This window comes from Balearica regulorum, chromosome 3, assembly GCF_011004875.1.
Source record: "Balearica regulorum gibbericeps isolate bBalReg1 chromosome 3, bBalReg1.pri, whole genome shotgun sequence".
Classification (NCBI taxonomy): Eukaryota; Metazoa; Chordata; class Aves; order Gruiformes; family Gruidae; genus Balearica; species Balearica regulorum.
In genome coordinates this window covers 58,423,529-58,439,475 of record NC_046186.1, presented here as the reverse complement: position 1 = coordinate 58,439,475, position 15,947 = coordinate 58,423,529, and the positions used below count along the sequence as shown (strand labels likewise).

The following is a 15,947-nucleotide window of genomic DNA, read 5'->3' as shown; positions in this document are numbered from 1 at the left end:
CATTTAAGGAATTAGGAAGAACAATAGGTGCAAAAATGTCAGAGATTCCTGTGCTGTGCTCTTGTTACACCCTCCTCGCTGGAAATGGCAGCTATTAATATTTTATAGACTTGAACCTCTGGGGTAGATTCCAGATGTCACTACTTGATCATTGTCTACATGTAAGGAAAAATAAATGCTGTTGTGTCAATGTTGAATTCCCATCTATGGCAACAATCATTATCAGCAGACAAGTGCTCCTGTGGTTTTGCAGATGCTTTTTTTCCTCAGGTTGTGACACACGTGGACACATGACCAATCTGTTTGCACAGAACCTGGACATCCAAAAAATACAATAAAGCAGAGGAAAATCCCAATATTTCATTATTAATTTGTATACATTAAGAAATAGCTATTTCCTTTACCATGTTCGGAAAAGAACGGAGGTTAAGTTGGCAGAGCTCAAGGGTAGAGTTAAAAGAATGCTGCTTGCTGGGAAAAAAATCTGCTCTATTGGTTTTGAAAACATGAATCACTTTATGCCAATCATTTTCAAGCAGTACTGAAAAACTGATGTCTCAATAGTGCTGCAGTTTAGGTGAATGGCGCTGCTAAGGAGCACATCTTGAAACCCCCACGAACATCAGTGGTGCACGAATGTGCTCTCAACCTGTCCAACCAGTGCTGAAAATAACATCTATTAAAGAAGTGGTGAGAATTGGCTGATGTCTACTGTGAAGATGTGCAAAGAACAGATTACCTCTGATTTCACGGGAGAGTCATTTTCTTCAATGGAACAATGACGTTTTTCACTAATGAATATTACCTGTCATTTAAAATCTGGGCTTCAGGTGGCAGCTTCAGCAAATTTACAACAAAAAGTTATCATCTCAAACGCCAGTCTACTTAGAATTGCAACACTGCAGAAGTCAGAGAGCTAAGAATCCTTAGGACATGTCTACAGAGGATCTTTACTGCACACATTGTTTTGCATGTTACCTAAGCACTAAAAAATGAGGATTTTTTCTACAAAGAGTGAATTTCCCTCCCACATTACTAGGTTACAGTTCATGTTCCTTTCCCGGACTCCAAGCTGTGGGGCCACAGCAAGACTCAGACACTAGTTGGAGATCTGGTTAGTGTTGGTATTACTGCATCTCTAGGGAACACAGACTCTAAGTCTGTAATTGCCATGGTATTGTAAATGTACAGAAGTGTATATAGACATAGCAGCAACTGAAATAACCCGGAGATTGTCTTCTGGCCTAGAGGCCAAATGGTATGGCACAGCTTGTGTTCACACAAATAAGCTCTTTTTATTCCCCAGAACAAGATGAGCAGATCCAAACTGGCTATCAAATGCTCCCTGGTTTGTGCTACCCCTGCACCCATGCCCCGACAAAGTCTGGGACAGTGATAACTGGTCTGGGGCAAATGCGTGACAGAGACTGTAGCAAAAGTTAAACCTTATAGACAATCAATCACGTGGCAGTTTTTAGGATGTGTCCTGTCCAAGTATAAATGTACCAAGAAAGTCCAGAGCCCAAGAAGCCATCTGAGAAATCTAGCAGGAAACCAGGTACTATGTTAATTGTCATTTGCCTACACTTTAAATGAAGTTCATTGACACCGTTATGTTAAGACAAAAGATTTCAGGGCTGATGCATTTTCCAAAAGAATCATGTTTCTTCAGAAAATTCCCAGTCAGCTCTGCTTCTGAGAGTGCATGAGAAACTTTGGTCATCAAAAATATGAGCAGTATTCTGACCCCATTTTCTTGGCCTGCCTCGGACACTTGTTCCAAGGTTCCTAGGGTACACAGCTACCACTGAAAGCTAGGTACTTTTTTTCTGGAAGGCAAAACCTTATTATGCTGTCTGTGCTAGAAAATGGGGGAAAAAAGTTATAGAATTAACAATGAATTATTATAATTTTTATTTTACACACACTAAAGATAAGGGGAATCTAAATGCTTCCTAGATTTCCATTTTACCTAGGCATAGTTAGTATTTTTAGTGGGATAGTTGGCTCTACCAAAAGCACTCGAGTTGTATTATAGAAATTTAGGAATCTATCATTGAGCCATATCAATACAGGTTCAGTTGCAGTTGCTGACATTGTTTGTCTTTGGTGACCAGGTTTTCTGAAACATGGTATTGCAACCAGAATTGTCATAACTAAAGCTGCAAAACAGGTAATTCTACTTTTTTATAGATAATGCTGTACTTTCATGCGTTCAGCTCATCTTTTGCACAGAAGCTGTGCTAACAGTACACAAAAATGAAACATGAAATATACTACGTAAAGTATGTTATACACGTTTCAGTACAAATGTGAAAGCCTTACCTAAAAATCTGCCAGAGCGCTAGCCTTTTTTTGTCTTTTTTTTTTTTAAATACCTTATTCTCCATAATGAAGTGAGGAAGTTGGCTGTGTGTTTTATCACTCCCTCTCTTATATTCAGGAAAAAATTACCTTAACTCATGAAATGAGGCCTCTTGCTTCCAAAACTGGAGGTTCTTTATGAGGTGTGGAGCAAAATGGCAAAATAATAGCTGTCACATTTGTATATGGCAGAACAAGGCAGTACTGTAAGATCAGCAAGAATACCAAGCATGGTGATACTGAGGTATATCTGTACTGTGGATTTTTTTTTTATATTTCTAAGGAGCAGCATTCATGTGTTTATTGTACGTTCAGAATCAGCTCAGGAATGAGGTTGGTGAACCTGGCACTTGACTATGAGTTTTCAGTGTGAAGAGGCATTCCTTTTTGTTTAATTACATGTTGTAACGGAATACTTATGATTACAGAAGCTTGTGCTATTTATTGTTATTGCTATTCTTCTTAATATTATTCCTATATCCAAAGCACGTGTAATTTGGTTTCTCTACCATGCAAATTCACTTGTAGAGAAAGAAAATAGAATGGACTAGGCTCTTTGTCAAGAATCTCTTCAACACATAAAAAAGCTGCAGAGGCTCACCAAACTAGGTAAAAAGACCCCAATCCAAGGCCTGTGTATAGCTGGAAAGTGTTCACATGCAGTTCTTATGCTATGACAGTGTCATATCAATGGTAACAGGACTGTGCTAGTACCAGAACTGAGGAATAATTTAAATCCCAGCTATGGGAGGAAGCAAATCAGCAAGCCAGCATCACCAGTCCACACAGCACCACCAGCATCACGTAACCCCAGGAGGACAGCCATGAGGCACTGAACCTGGGGAACCATAATCTCATTGCTGGATCGTATACCTATCTACCCTAAAGGGTCAGCCAGAATCAGAGTCCTCTGTGTGAAGGAATACATATGAGATGGTCAAAACAAATTCTCAGGAAACTTCCCTCAGGCCTCAAAGTAATGAGTCTAATGTTCAGCTCTTGGTTGTCACAATTCCAATCCCCCACAAAAAAATCACATTCACTATTTGCCTTTGCTAGTGCAAAAGGATCCGTGAGGCAGAACTGCTTCTTCCAGTCTCAGCTCATGCTGGTGCTGTTGCCTCTCATTCCGTCAGGGAAATAAACCTCTCAGAGACAATCCTGTGTGCATTGGTCAGGTAATTCTATTTAAAGCTGTCTTCTCTCCGCTGAGTCAGAGCAAACTTGTTTTCGGACAATTATCATATAACTTAGCTTTATATGAGCCCAGTTCATTAAGAAGAGAAGCTTTTAGGGAAATGAATGAGTACAATTCTACTGACAAAGCTCCCTGCTCATCAAAAAAGCGTTTATGCTTTGATGTGTACAATTCAGTTTCCTGCAAGGAGCAGTGAAGAAATGCAGGTAAAATTTGATAGAAGCAACAACAGATAACACGTGTAGGCATAAAGAAATCTCTTCTTACAGTAATCCTTCAAAACACTAATGACATATGCTCTAACATTATTGTCAAACAGAGAAACAGCAATGCACTGTGCTCTGAGGCAATGTCAAAGATGCCTGAACCTGATGTTGCTCCTCTGCTAACACGGCACGACAATGTTATTAAATTAGCACTTTACAATGATTCATACCCTCTTCCCATTGTGCTGATTTTGCCCAGTTCCGCAGTGAAAAAACAGTCTTTCTAAAGTACCAATCTATATCATTAAGAATCAATTTTCTTTCAATCATTGTGTTGCCCTGGAAAGGAACTCCACCTTAATTAAATAATGTTATTTTTCCCCATTAGGTTCAAAGAGTCAAAACTTGATTACATGAGCTCTTGTCTCCTTTCTCACTTATAAATATTCTCACCACTCTACAAGCACAGGAGAAGGCAGCTGATGTGCAAGGTGTGTGCATGAGTGTATGTGTATGGAAGAGGTGGAGGCTGCTGTCAAAAGGGAGGTGGGGAAACAAAATTAGCAAGGGTAAATCTGAGTGAGGGCTTTTATGTGCAAGATGTGCTTCCTGCACAACTGAAAACCTTTGTGTTGGCTAGAAAAGAAAATGGCATCAGGCTTATTACTGCAAATAGATGTACTATATGCCACTTTTGGTAAGCACAAAGGAACTGAGGACTGGAAAATTAAGAATCCAGTGTTAGTTTACTGCTACATTTGAGGGTCAGATGTTTTGCAAGAGCTTTGGCTTTTTACATTAACAGCAAGTAGATCTGATCTTTATCTTTTTTTTTTTTTCTTTCCCTGTTTTGAGCACAAGAACGGGATATGCTGGTTTATTAGCAGAACCCAAAGCCTACATCAACTGGTGACACTTCTTAAAAGGTCAGTATTATCCTTCTGAACTCAGTGAAGACCTTTAGTACAGTGTAAGTTCTTAGACTGTTCCTCACCCTGAGTTGTCGTAGCTCTGACAGAAGGACCTGCCTGCTTACTTTTAGCATTTCAACCTGGACAAGCCAGAGCCGACTTATGTTTTGTTTGATTCCACTCATCCATATTTTGGGACCCACAGAAATACCCTTTTGCTGTTTACCTCATTCTTAACAACATCATTAGTTAGGCAGTTTTTATTTTTCATGTATTGCTATGATTACCTCCCTCATCTCCCTTGGCTTCGCTCTTTTGCCCCTCCTCCTATCATGCAGTCTGTCCTGCTGATACGCCCACCCACACGCTTTACACCCACTGCTCGCTTCTTTTAGTCCTGCTTTGTCATTTGCTGGTGTGTCTGGAGGAAGTGCCGGTCTTTTTCTCTGCTCAGGCCTCATCAATGTCTTCCCAAATTTAAAAAAAAAAAAAAAGGGAAAAGAAAAAAGAGATAGAATATACTTTTCTTTTCCCTTGCAGAAGGTTTATTTTCCTTTCCTGCTCTAAATGTAGGATCTTTACAAGTGTGGTGGGTTGACCCTGGCTGGGGGCCAGGTGCCCACCAGAGCCGCTCTATCACTCCCCTCCTTCACCAGACAGGGGAGAAAAAGTACAACGAAAAGCTTGTGGGTCGAGATAAGGACAGGGAGAGATCATTCTCTAATTATCGTCACGAGCAAAACAGACTGAACTGAGAGAGGGAATTCATCTAATTTATTACCAAGCAAAACAGAGTAGAGGAATGAGAAATAAAATCAAATCTTAAAACACCTCCCCCCACCCCTCCCATCTTCCTGGGCTCAACTTCACTCCCGGCTTCAACCTCTTCCCCCCTCAGCGGCACAGGGGGACGGGGAATGGGGGTTACGGTCAGTTCATCACACGGTGTTTCTGGCACTTCTTCATCCTCAGGGGGAGGACTCCTCTCATCGCTCCCCTGCTCCAGCAAGGAGTCCCTCTCACGGGAGACAGTCCTTCACGACCTTCTCCAACGTGAGTCTCTCCCACGGGCTACAGTCCTTCACGAACTGCTCCAGCGTGGGTCTCTCCCATGGGGTGCAGACCTTCAGGAGCAAACTGGTCCAGTGTGGGTCCCCCACGGGGTCACAAGTCCTGCCAGCAAACCTGCTCTGGCCTGGGCTCCTCTCTCCACGGGTCCACAGGTCTTGCCAGGAGCTTGCTCCAGCGTGGGCTTCCCACGGGGTCACAGCCTCCTTCAGGTGCCTCCACCTGCTCCGGCGTGGGGTCCTCCACGGGCTGCAGGTGGAATCTCTACACCCCCTCATCCTTCCTCCATGGGCTGCAGGGGGACAGCCTGCTTCACCATGGTCTTCTCCAGGGGCTGCAGGGGGATCTCTGCTCCAGCGCCTGGAGCACCTCCTGCCCCTCCTTCTGCACTGACCTTGGTGTCTGCAGAGTTTCTTACATCTTCTCACTCCTCTCTCCGGCTGCAAAAGCTCCCTCTAACTGATTTTTCTCCTTCTTAAATATGTTATCACAGAGGTGCTGATGGGCTTGGCCTTGGCCAGCAGCGGGTCCGTCTTGGAGCCAGCTGGCATTGGCTCTATCAGACACAGGGGAAGCTTCTAGCAGCTTCTCACAGAAGCCACCCCTGTAGCCCCCCCCCCACTACCAAAACTTTGCCACGCAAACCCACCACAACAAGCTTTCTGTTCCTTTAACCTCTGCTGTCCTGCTGATGCCCTCCTGATCTCTCTCAGTGAGTCTCAGCTTCAGAGGAAGCTTCAGAGGAAGCTGCCCCTACACGTGCCATGTCCTCTCCTTGCTCCTGACCAATGCACCAGTTTGAGCCCATCTGAAAGGTTACTACAGAGATGATTTTCCACAGCTTGCTTTATCACATCATTTCTTCTCCTTAGTTTATTCCAGTGAACTTCAACTACTCCATTCACTTGCAAGGCTCTCTGTGGCTTGTCCCACCTGGCTTGATCCCCTCCAGTCAGTATGAGAGTGCACCACTGATGAGCCACAACCTTATTGTCAGCCATTTAATAAATTTCAAACTTTCACACACTATCCTTTTTTGCTGCCTTTTACGAGAATTTTCCACTAGATAATACAGTTTACTCATTATTCTGGTTTGTAGCCCTTTTTAGGGCTTTTCTATAATGCCTACAAAAAAAAAGATCAAAGAGGAGGTGCACTGAAACTGCGAATTAGTATTCCCTCTCTGTTTTCTTGTCTTTCCCCTTTTTTTTCTGTCCATATGGGTTGGCTGGCTTGTTTTGTACTTTGAAAGTTAGTTATTTTGGACAGGAACTGCTGCTTTGCTTTGCTATCATACTGTCCTCAGCACTGTTGGGGGCTTTTAAGTGATATACTCTTAGAAACATATTTGAGTGTGTGTGTCTCAAGTACAAATAGACAGTCCAGTACAGAAATTCCTATGACAGTACACTATTGCTCACTACTCCCATCTCTCCACAAGGGCATGAGACTATTTAATGTCACCTGTACTATGCTAACATTAAGGATTTTAAGAGTACCTTATTCTAATTATTATTAATCCTTGAGAGAAGCAGGGAACATTAATGCTATTCTACTGTTTTAAGTGCTTAAATACATACACAGACCACCTTTCTGTAATATTTTATTACCTTGCAATGTTTAATGGAATTATCCTAGCAACATGGTTCTGAAATATTTAACAATGGTTGTTTGTATAGTACAGACAGTAATTGGCACGAATTAAGCACCCTACCAAAGGTCATACTGTAAGTCTGCAACAGAGCAGAGATTTTGAAGCTGGCATCCTAACTGCATAGCTGTATTATTGCATCTTAACAATACAGTTATAGTTCATGATGTTTTAAATCAATCTGACAGCATCAGAGCTTGAAAGGTATTATGCATGACGCAGACTTTGCAGAATCCCAAATAGCATACATTTACTGTAACTAGTATGGATGGATAATTACATATTATGAATTTTAAAGCATGAAATAATAATTTTAATGATTGCATGAAGCATATAGTCAAGTATAAATACAGGAAGGAACAAAAAGGTATTAAGACTAATATACAGCACATAAAAGTCAGTGGACAGGATCACTATGAAAATAGTCAATACTGTTAAGTAATAGTTTACCTATGGTTTTATTTATTTGGTATGCAAGTTACCATCAATAATGTAGATACAGTACATAAGAAATGCTTTCCCCCCACTCATTTTACTGGAATAATATTACACAGTTCATCTTTTTGAGGGCTATATAACTAAAAACCAAATTGGCTAAGGTGATGCCTTCACATTAGTCTTATTCCCATAACTGGGGCACTTAGTTCCACTAAAATCAATAGACTTGTGAGTGTGTAAGTGAGAAGTAAGAGACAAGCGTAATAAATACTTTTAATCCTGCATTGGCAAATAGATATGTAATTCTGTCACACCTCCAAGGCTGATCTTTTATTTGCATACTTTCAGAGTTTTGATCTACAAATGGATTTTAATTTGTCAACTTTTGCAAGAACAGCCTTGTGGGAGTGTGGGCAGGTCATGCATAATCAAAGAGTAAAACATAGGCAGAAGGATGAGGCTTTGGGCAACCTGGTCTAGTGGAGAGTGTCCCTGTCTGCAGCAGGAAGGTTGGAACTAGATGATCTTTAAGGTCCCTTCCAACCCAAACCATTCTATGATTCTATGATTCTCTGAAGGAAAAGGTAGAGAATCTGAGCTCCTTTTCTGTATGAAATGCAATTACCATTATTATAATTTCCTTGTACCGCACAAAGGCCTTACTGTACTGGGTGCCATCCACATTTAGAGGCTTTTTGAGAGATCCAAGAGATCCCTATCTATGCAAATGGTACAGTGTCTTATAAACTGAACATGTAAAATTTAGGCACGCTTTCCTCTCTGCAGCACTTGGGAAGAGGCACAGAGAGGTGAAATGACTTTCCCAAGAACATTGTAGTAGACCTGGAAGCAGAACCCACTGACCTGAACTACAGCTCAGGGCCCGAACTGAAAAGATTTCCACCTTCTGTTATAAGACAAGAGTTCAATAAAAAGTGCAAATGAAGAAAATTGTATGTGGGATCCGTAGGTAGAACTAGACATTGATGGGTGTGGGTGCCTGTGAAACTGTGAGCTTGTCACTTGTTTTTTAGCTGTGTGACCAAGAAGTTGGGATGCATATACTATTTACACACAGAGCCAACGACCACCTTAAGCACTGACCTTACACACCAAGGTTAGTAGGGGTGTATACTCTGCACTGTATACCCTCCCATGGTGAAGTGGCAGCTATACCTCCTGCCGTTTAGGGGTGGGTGGAAACTTTCATTCAGCCTCCGCTCTCTAAATATTATACAGAATGCTACTCAAATTTCAAAAACCAGTAGCAAATCAAATCTCCATTAGTACCACTGACCTCATTCTTTACCTGAAACAATTCTCTCCAGAGATCAGTAATTTAAGTATATCTATCCTTGATAACCTGGTAGTCCTAAAAATGAAATAGCTTCTCTGATGTAAGCAGCAAGAATCAATAACCATTAAGCACATCATAAGGACACTTTAATGTATGAAGCATATGGGTATCCAAGTCATGTCATCACTAGACCAGTTCATTTTGGTAATATGTAGGCAGCAAGGACAGGTAGAGTTGTGGTCCTTGCAGAGCACAGGGGATGGTTCAGGTGCTCAAGATGTCATAGTTTTGTAATTGGGATTTCCCTGGGAGAGGAGAGTTGAGTGGAGAATTTCATTCAGTATGTAGGCACAGGCTACATTAAGGGTTATTTTTATGCAACAAAACAAATGAATTAGCTGTGGCCAAAACTATGCATTTTTTTCCTCCATGTATCAGCACAGCATTAAATAAATTACTGTTCCTGTCGAAGCGTACTGAAGCTAAGATCTCACTTTTACAGATTCAGCTATGATATTCACCATGAATGGGGGAGGGCAGGAAAGCAAGGAGTTGTTCCATAGAAATACCTTCCCCACACATTTTCCCAGATCCCAGAGTTTCACACAAAGCAGAACAAATCACACCCTTAGCAGTTCTGTTCAGTTCCACACAGCTGCATGCTGCAGGTGGTGCCCTAAAAATATGTTTATTTTGCAGCACTGCAGGCTGCAAAGCTGCACTTAAGAATGAAATAGATTCCCCTCCCTCACATTCTCCCTTCTTCACTCTGAACCCCTCTCTCTTTTTAACTTGCTGGAAGAAGATGGTAAGGCATAGAGATAAAGAGATAACAATGTGGCTCAGTCTCAAGAGAACAAAATGGGAGGTATTAGTATGGAGCGAAGAGTAAATACTGACAAGCATGGTGTGTGACACTGAGATTTTGGTGGTGTACCTCTTCAGAGTGGCAACTACCACAATAATTGAGTGAAAAATCAGTGGATGTTTTTCAAAATAGATTTCCATAAACATGAAAAAAAACCAGAGGGCGACTAAGCAAGAAGTAATGTGCTGACATGGGAATGGCTACAAGAGAGACGTAAGTGTGCATTATATGGTCATTTTTTTATATCTGTGATACAAGGATTGATTTACTGACAGGCTCTACAGAGGCTGTAGTCTTCCACAAGCATCACCCAATGCACTAAGTCCTCTGTGTCATGGGGCAAAGGAGCAGTTGTGGCTACTTTGTATCCCCTGTTATCACTGTTGGTTATTCCAGCCCTGCTTTGCACATTTTCTTGTACACATTCATTCTCAAATAATTTTTCCCCGTTTTGAAGATTTGATAAACCATGACCATTCAGCTGGTCAAAGTATAGAGACCACCAAACTGAATTTTCTGTTACTTCTTCAGTGTGAGCTAAACTAGCAATTTTGTCCAGTTGTTTGTTTATCCTGAGCAAAATCCATTCCTCAGAAGTTGGCAAAATATCTATACATCATCACATCTGTCTCTTTTTAGTCTCTAAGGCTGGTATTATGCAATGAACACCATCACTCTGCACACTAGGGACTCTCGTGACCTTTGGGATCATTTAATCTTCCAGTTCCTTTAATTACTACTTTGTTTAAGCAGTAGGCGAAATGAAAATTCTCCAAAATTTCACTCTTAAAGACCTAAAATCTGCGTTAATTTGCACAGAATTAGCAGTAGCATTTGTATGGTTCACAATCTGGTGCTGTTTGCTTCCAGGACACGTTCCCCTGGGGAGAGAAGGTCTCCTTGAGACTATGAGTCTCCTCAGCAGAGTATCTGCCTGCAATCCTTGAAATATTCCACAGCATACCTTGAGACTTGCTTTTTAGAAAGTAGGTGGTTTATAGCTTTTATCTTAGCTGTCATATTCTTTCCACTAAGTAATCCACAGCAAATATCACATCTATGTGAAGCCTAACCTTCTGTAGCTGGATTCCTTGTGAGCTTATTGGCAAGCTGTACAAAATACACTCAGTATAATGTTTTCAAAGACTGATACAAGTGGTCCTTAGTGAAGTTGAATGTCTTTGTAACTTTTTATCTGTAAACAGCAGAAATCATCCTTAAAAACATGCTGCAGCGCCACCAGTTTGTGAAAAACCCAAGATCAACATTAGCTTGATCATTGTCATGAACATGCAGAAATACAAATAGAAAGCAAGTAACCAATTTGTAGCTTGCAATTTATAGTTTTACAGTTAGCAAGATTCACTTAAGTGCCTATAAAAGAAAATCAGAAAGATTAATTTTTTTATACTAACTGGAGATAAATCTGATCTAAGGCTTGGGTTTATTGAAAGCTTGTTTACTGAAAACCAAGCTGTATGTGCTCTTCTAACTTTGTGTTATATGTCACTGAGCAGTACCAGGTAATTCCTCTGTTTCTCACCACATTTAATATGATAGTAAATTTATGCTAGCATTTCTATTTGAAAAAGAACACCATGCTCACAACTGGAAATGTGAAAATGATGTAAACAGTAAAGCTGCAAGCATTAGGTTTGGAAAAATGACCCATATTTATAGTGTATAGCTCTTTACCTGTGATAATTACATTTACAGTAACATGAATAGAAATATAAAACCAGCTATAGTTGGCAATAGCCAGTGGATTACCAATGATTTGTTATTCTGAATCATTCCCTTGGCTTGCAAACAATGACCTTATCTAGAAACACAGGTCTATTTAGGCACAGACACAGAAAAAAACCTTGTTGCATCAGGAACAGAATAAAGCTTGAACTATATATACACCTTGAGTTTCTTGTTCATCATTCATTACATACAAAAAATAAGGCAGAAAAATAAGCCTGGATATCTCTTTTGGAGGGCTTGAGGGTAGGGTTTTCTAAGGGTTATCAATCATTGGAACAGGCTGCCCAGGGAAGTGGTTGAGTCACCATCTCTGGAGGTATTTAAAAGACATGTAGATGTGGTGCTTAGGGACATGGTTTAGTCTTGGACTTGGCAGTGCTGGGTTAACAGTTGGACTTGATGATCTTAAAGGTCTTTTCCAACTTAAATGATTTTATGATTCTATGAGTTAAGCTTGAGTGACGTGCTGGTTTTGGATGGGGTAGAGTTAATTTTCATCATAGGAGATAGTTTGAAGCTATGTTTTGGATTTCTGCTGTGTTGATACACAGAGATGTTTTTGTTATTGTTGAGCAGTGCTTACACAGAGTCAAGGCCTCTGCTGCTTCTCACCCCACCCCACCAGCGAGCAGGCTGGGGGTGCACAAGAAGCTGGGAGGAGACACAACCAGGGCAGCTGACCCCACCTGACCAAAGGGACATTCCATACCATATGATGTCATGCCCAGCATATAAAGCTGGGGGAAGAGGAAGGAAGAGGGAGACATTTGGAGTGAAGGCATTTGTCTTCCCAAGTAACGGTTACGCATGCTGGAGCCCTGCTTTCCTGGAGAAGGCTGAACACCTGCCTGCCCATGGGAAGTGGTGAATGAATTCCTTGGTTTGCTTTGCTTGTGTGCTTGGCTTTTGCTTTACCTATTGAACCGTCTTTATCTCAACCCACAAGTTTTCTCACTTCTACCCTTGCGTTTCTCAGCCCCATCCAGCCAGGGGGAAAGTGAGCGAGTAGCTGTGTGGTGCTTAGTTGCTGACTGGGATTAAGCCACTAGAAGTGCTAACAGTTGCTTGAAAATAAAATTGTAAAGCTATTTTAATCTTATTTACTTTTCCATACTGATTTTGTTGCACTTTTCTCTTTATCTCTTTTGCACCAGCTGTAGCTTGTCAAAATTGCCAGTGTGAACTATCTGGAGAAAGGGCTGCCTTTGTCTTCAGACCTATCTAGTGCCTGCCTTGCTACCTACTCGGTCAGGGTCCTTTTGCTCTGCTACAACGCAGCAAGCTGAGGAGCATGGAAAAGACCTGGAATGGCTCCACTGAAGGGAGGTAGCTGGGCTTTCAGGTGATCAGCCACCAAACTTTTACACACAGAACTCCCTGCAGACATGTATTGACACAGAGGTATATTGTCCTGACCTCACTTGGTACTTGGCCATTTAAAGCTAGGCTGGGGAATAGACAGATGGAGAAGCTGATCACTTTTTGGATAGCTGAGGGCCACATTGTATATTATGGGCTGTCCAACCACCTTACATTAACTTCTGGATCTTGCTAAGAAAATTTTCTGTCTTTTGCCAGTATGGTCCCTCTTCGGACAAAACATTGGAATCTCTTGAACAAAAAAATTTTTATAGAGGGAGTCATGTACCCAGGCACTGGTCCAGATTTGTATGAATCGTAACAGTTTTATTTGCAGTCATATATCTCCACCTGGGCATAAACATGTATGTATCACGAGAGAAAACATAAAAATGTAGATTGTTATTCAATGTGATTAATTCAGTGTTTATGTCATCTTTTCACCTAGGTCAGAGACAACACAAGGCAAAATGATTAGTACAGGTAAATATATTTGGACAACCTAACAATTTCCCCCAAAACAAGCTGTTGTCATTCATTATAAATTTTCCACAGAGTACCAGTGGATTCTTATCCTCCTAAAAAGATTTAAAATTTCTGGTTTAGAAGTAGTACAAAATTTTGTTCTTTTGGGAAGAACCTTTCCCATTCTCCTCCAATGCATATTGATTAATATGGTTAAAGAAAAATGGATCAGTTCTGAGTCCTGTGAACTGATCAGTGAATCTATTTTTACTGTTGAAAATTTCTCCTCCATTCTGGCTTTTCAATTTGGCTTTCACAGCAATAGCTGTAACTTCTTATTGTGTCACAGCTTATCCTATAGTGTAATTTGAATGTAACCTGTTATAAATGATTTGTGGCATGGTGAATGGTCAAAATAGAGGTCAGGAAAACAGTGTGTCATGTCAGAAGCTCTCACAGCAATAACCATGTATGTTGGAGCTTTTTGTGTATAGGTGTCTTGAACAAGGTGCATGACAACAGAATTTCATAACAAAACTAATACTTAGAGCCAGGGTTTGTGAATGAATGCCACAATACTCCACTATTCTGGTAATGATGTTCTGCAAGAAGAAATTTAGAAAAGGTGGTGGAAATGAAGCTGTCTTTAAACACTTACTGCAAGGAAGATCTGAAGAGAACTGTGAGCCACTTCTATGTACTGATATTCAAGAAAACACCCCGAGACAGTGATATAACGATGATCCTCTGGTGCCCAGTCTGGGGCTGGGGTTACTGAGGTCACGGTGCAGCCCGGCCCATTCTCCATCCACCAAGAACGATGCATTGAGATATTAAAGGTCAGAATGAGATCTGTTTCCTGCAAAAGAACAAGTGAAGAATTAATGTGCTGGGATGATACTCTGGTATCAAATGCCTCAGCAAGAGATTTCATAGGATGCGTAAAGAAGCAAAGAGCAGCTATAAAACTGCATTGTCACATGAAATTTAGTGGAGCTTGCCTGCAGCAAGCACAAGTAGCTGTACCTTGGCAGGCAGAATTGTGCTGGAGCAGAAGAATAACCCTGCAAGTCAGGATCTGTTCCTAGACGTTATGCCTAGACTATAGCAGTCATTTCTGTTACATTGTCCATTTTTCTGTGGAAACCATAAGGGCTGATGGATGTGCACATTTACACAGCAACCCTCCTCTGCTTAGTTCCTAGAAATACAGCCCATGTTTCGGTGACCTGGTGTACCAAACTATACAAGAGTCCTCAGGAACCTTCATAGACTTTACTATGTGTGGGTAATCTGCAAGGAGTTTTGTCTCATGGGCCTTGTTGAGCAGACCTGTGGTAGCTCTACTGAAATGTTGGAGAAGATGTAAAAAAACGATTCTGTACAATTGCTTACAAGGAAAACCTCTTTGAAATGCCTCCCTCAGATTTCTAACTTCCTAGGAGTCTGTAAGGAAACAGCTGGAGAGTGGTGCCTTGTCTGAAGACTGCTTAGCTTGTTAAAAAGGAGTGGCAGAGAGACCTGCAACCTTTAACTCCCATGCAGCTAGTGCAATGGAGTAACTAGTCAGCCATGTTTTCCATTAAGATTGCATTTATAAATAGTTCATAAAGGATTAATAAATGATTAATATATATCATAAACAATACTACGGATATGACTTTCATAAATTATACTTGGTTGCACATTACTTGAGGGTGTTATACACAGTTATAACAAAACTATGGATTTTGTGGATTCTGTAATAGCCTACAGTGTTTACTAACCCTTTATAAATAATTTAAAAGTGTAACCTCATTGTAAAGTGTGACTATCTAGTCTGTGCGCACATGTGCTCAGTCATGCAAAAAAAAATTGCTTTTAAGTAATGTCTTTGCAGAGCCAAACTCTCCCCACACCTAACCTACATTTTTTCAGCCTGTTGATTACATTAATAATTAAATTTCTCATAAAGATTTTAAAATGTAACTATTTAATTAGGTTTACTGTGCCAAAAGGAATAAATAGAATGCCATACTGTAGCAGATATGTTGTGTCCACATCTCCCTCCCTTCAAAAATATTAATTTTTTCAATCCCACTTTTTTTCCCTTTTTGGACACCATTCAGAGTAACTCCATCCAGAGAGGTTTTGGATAATGTCATGACCGACGCATAAATCGATCCATGATTACACTTAACATTGTAGAGTAGCTGAATGTTTTTTTTTTCTTTAAGTTGCAATTCTTGTCTAGAAGTGTAGAAATTTTGTACATTTAAAAAAAAATAAATCAATTATTACCCTGTATAAGCACATCCAGCTATCAGATGGCAGCAAGGACCATAAATATTTTTGGTTTTTGGCAACAAACAAAAATATTATTTTGTTATTGGG

The 15,947-nt window shown here is 40.6% G+C and overlaps 1 protein-coding gene across 2 annotated transcripts in view; it reads right to left on the bottom strand.

Moving 5' to 3' along the window:
* Positions 1–15,947, bottom strand: part of NKAIN2 (sodium/potassium transporting ATPase interacting 2) — a 561,621-nt gene that overhangs the window by 70,088 nt on the left and 475,586 nt on the right. For both annotated transcript variants that reach the window (XM_075748023.1, XM_075748024.1), the window contains exon 4: positions 14,233–14,433. In XM_075748023.1, the coding sequence (XP_075604138.1) occupies positions 14,233–14,433 (201 nt within the window). The remainder of the gene's footprint in view (positions 1–14,232; positions 14,434–15,947) is intronic.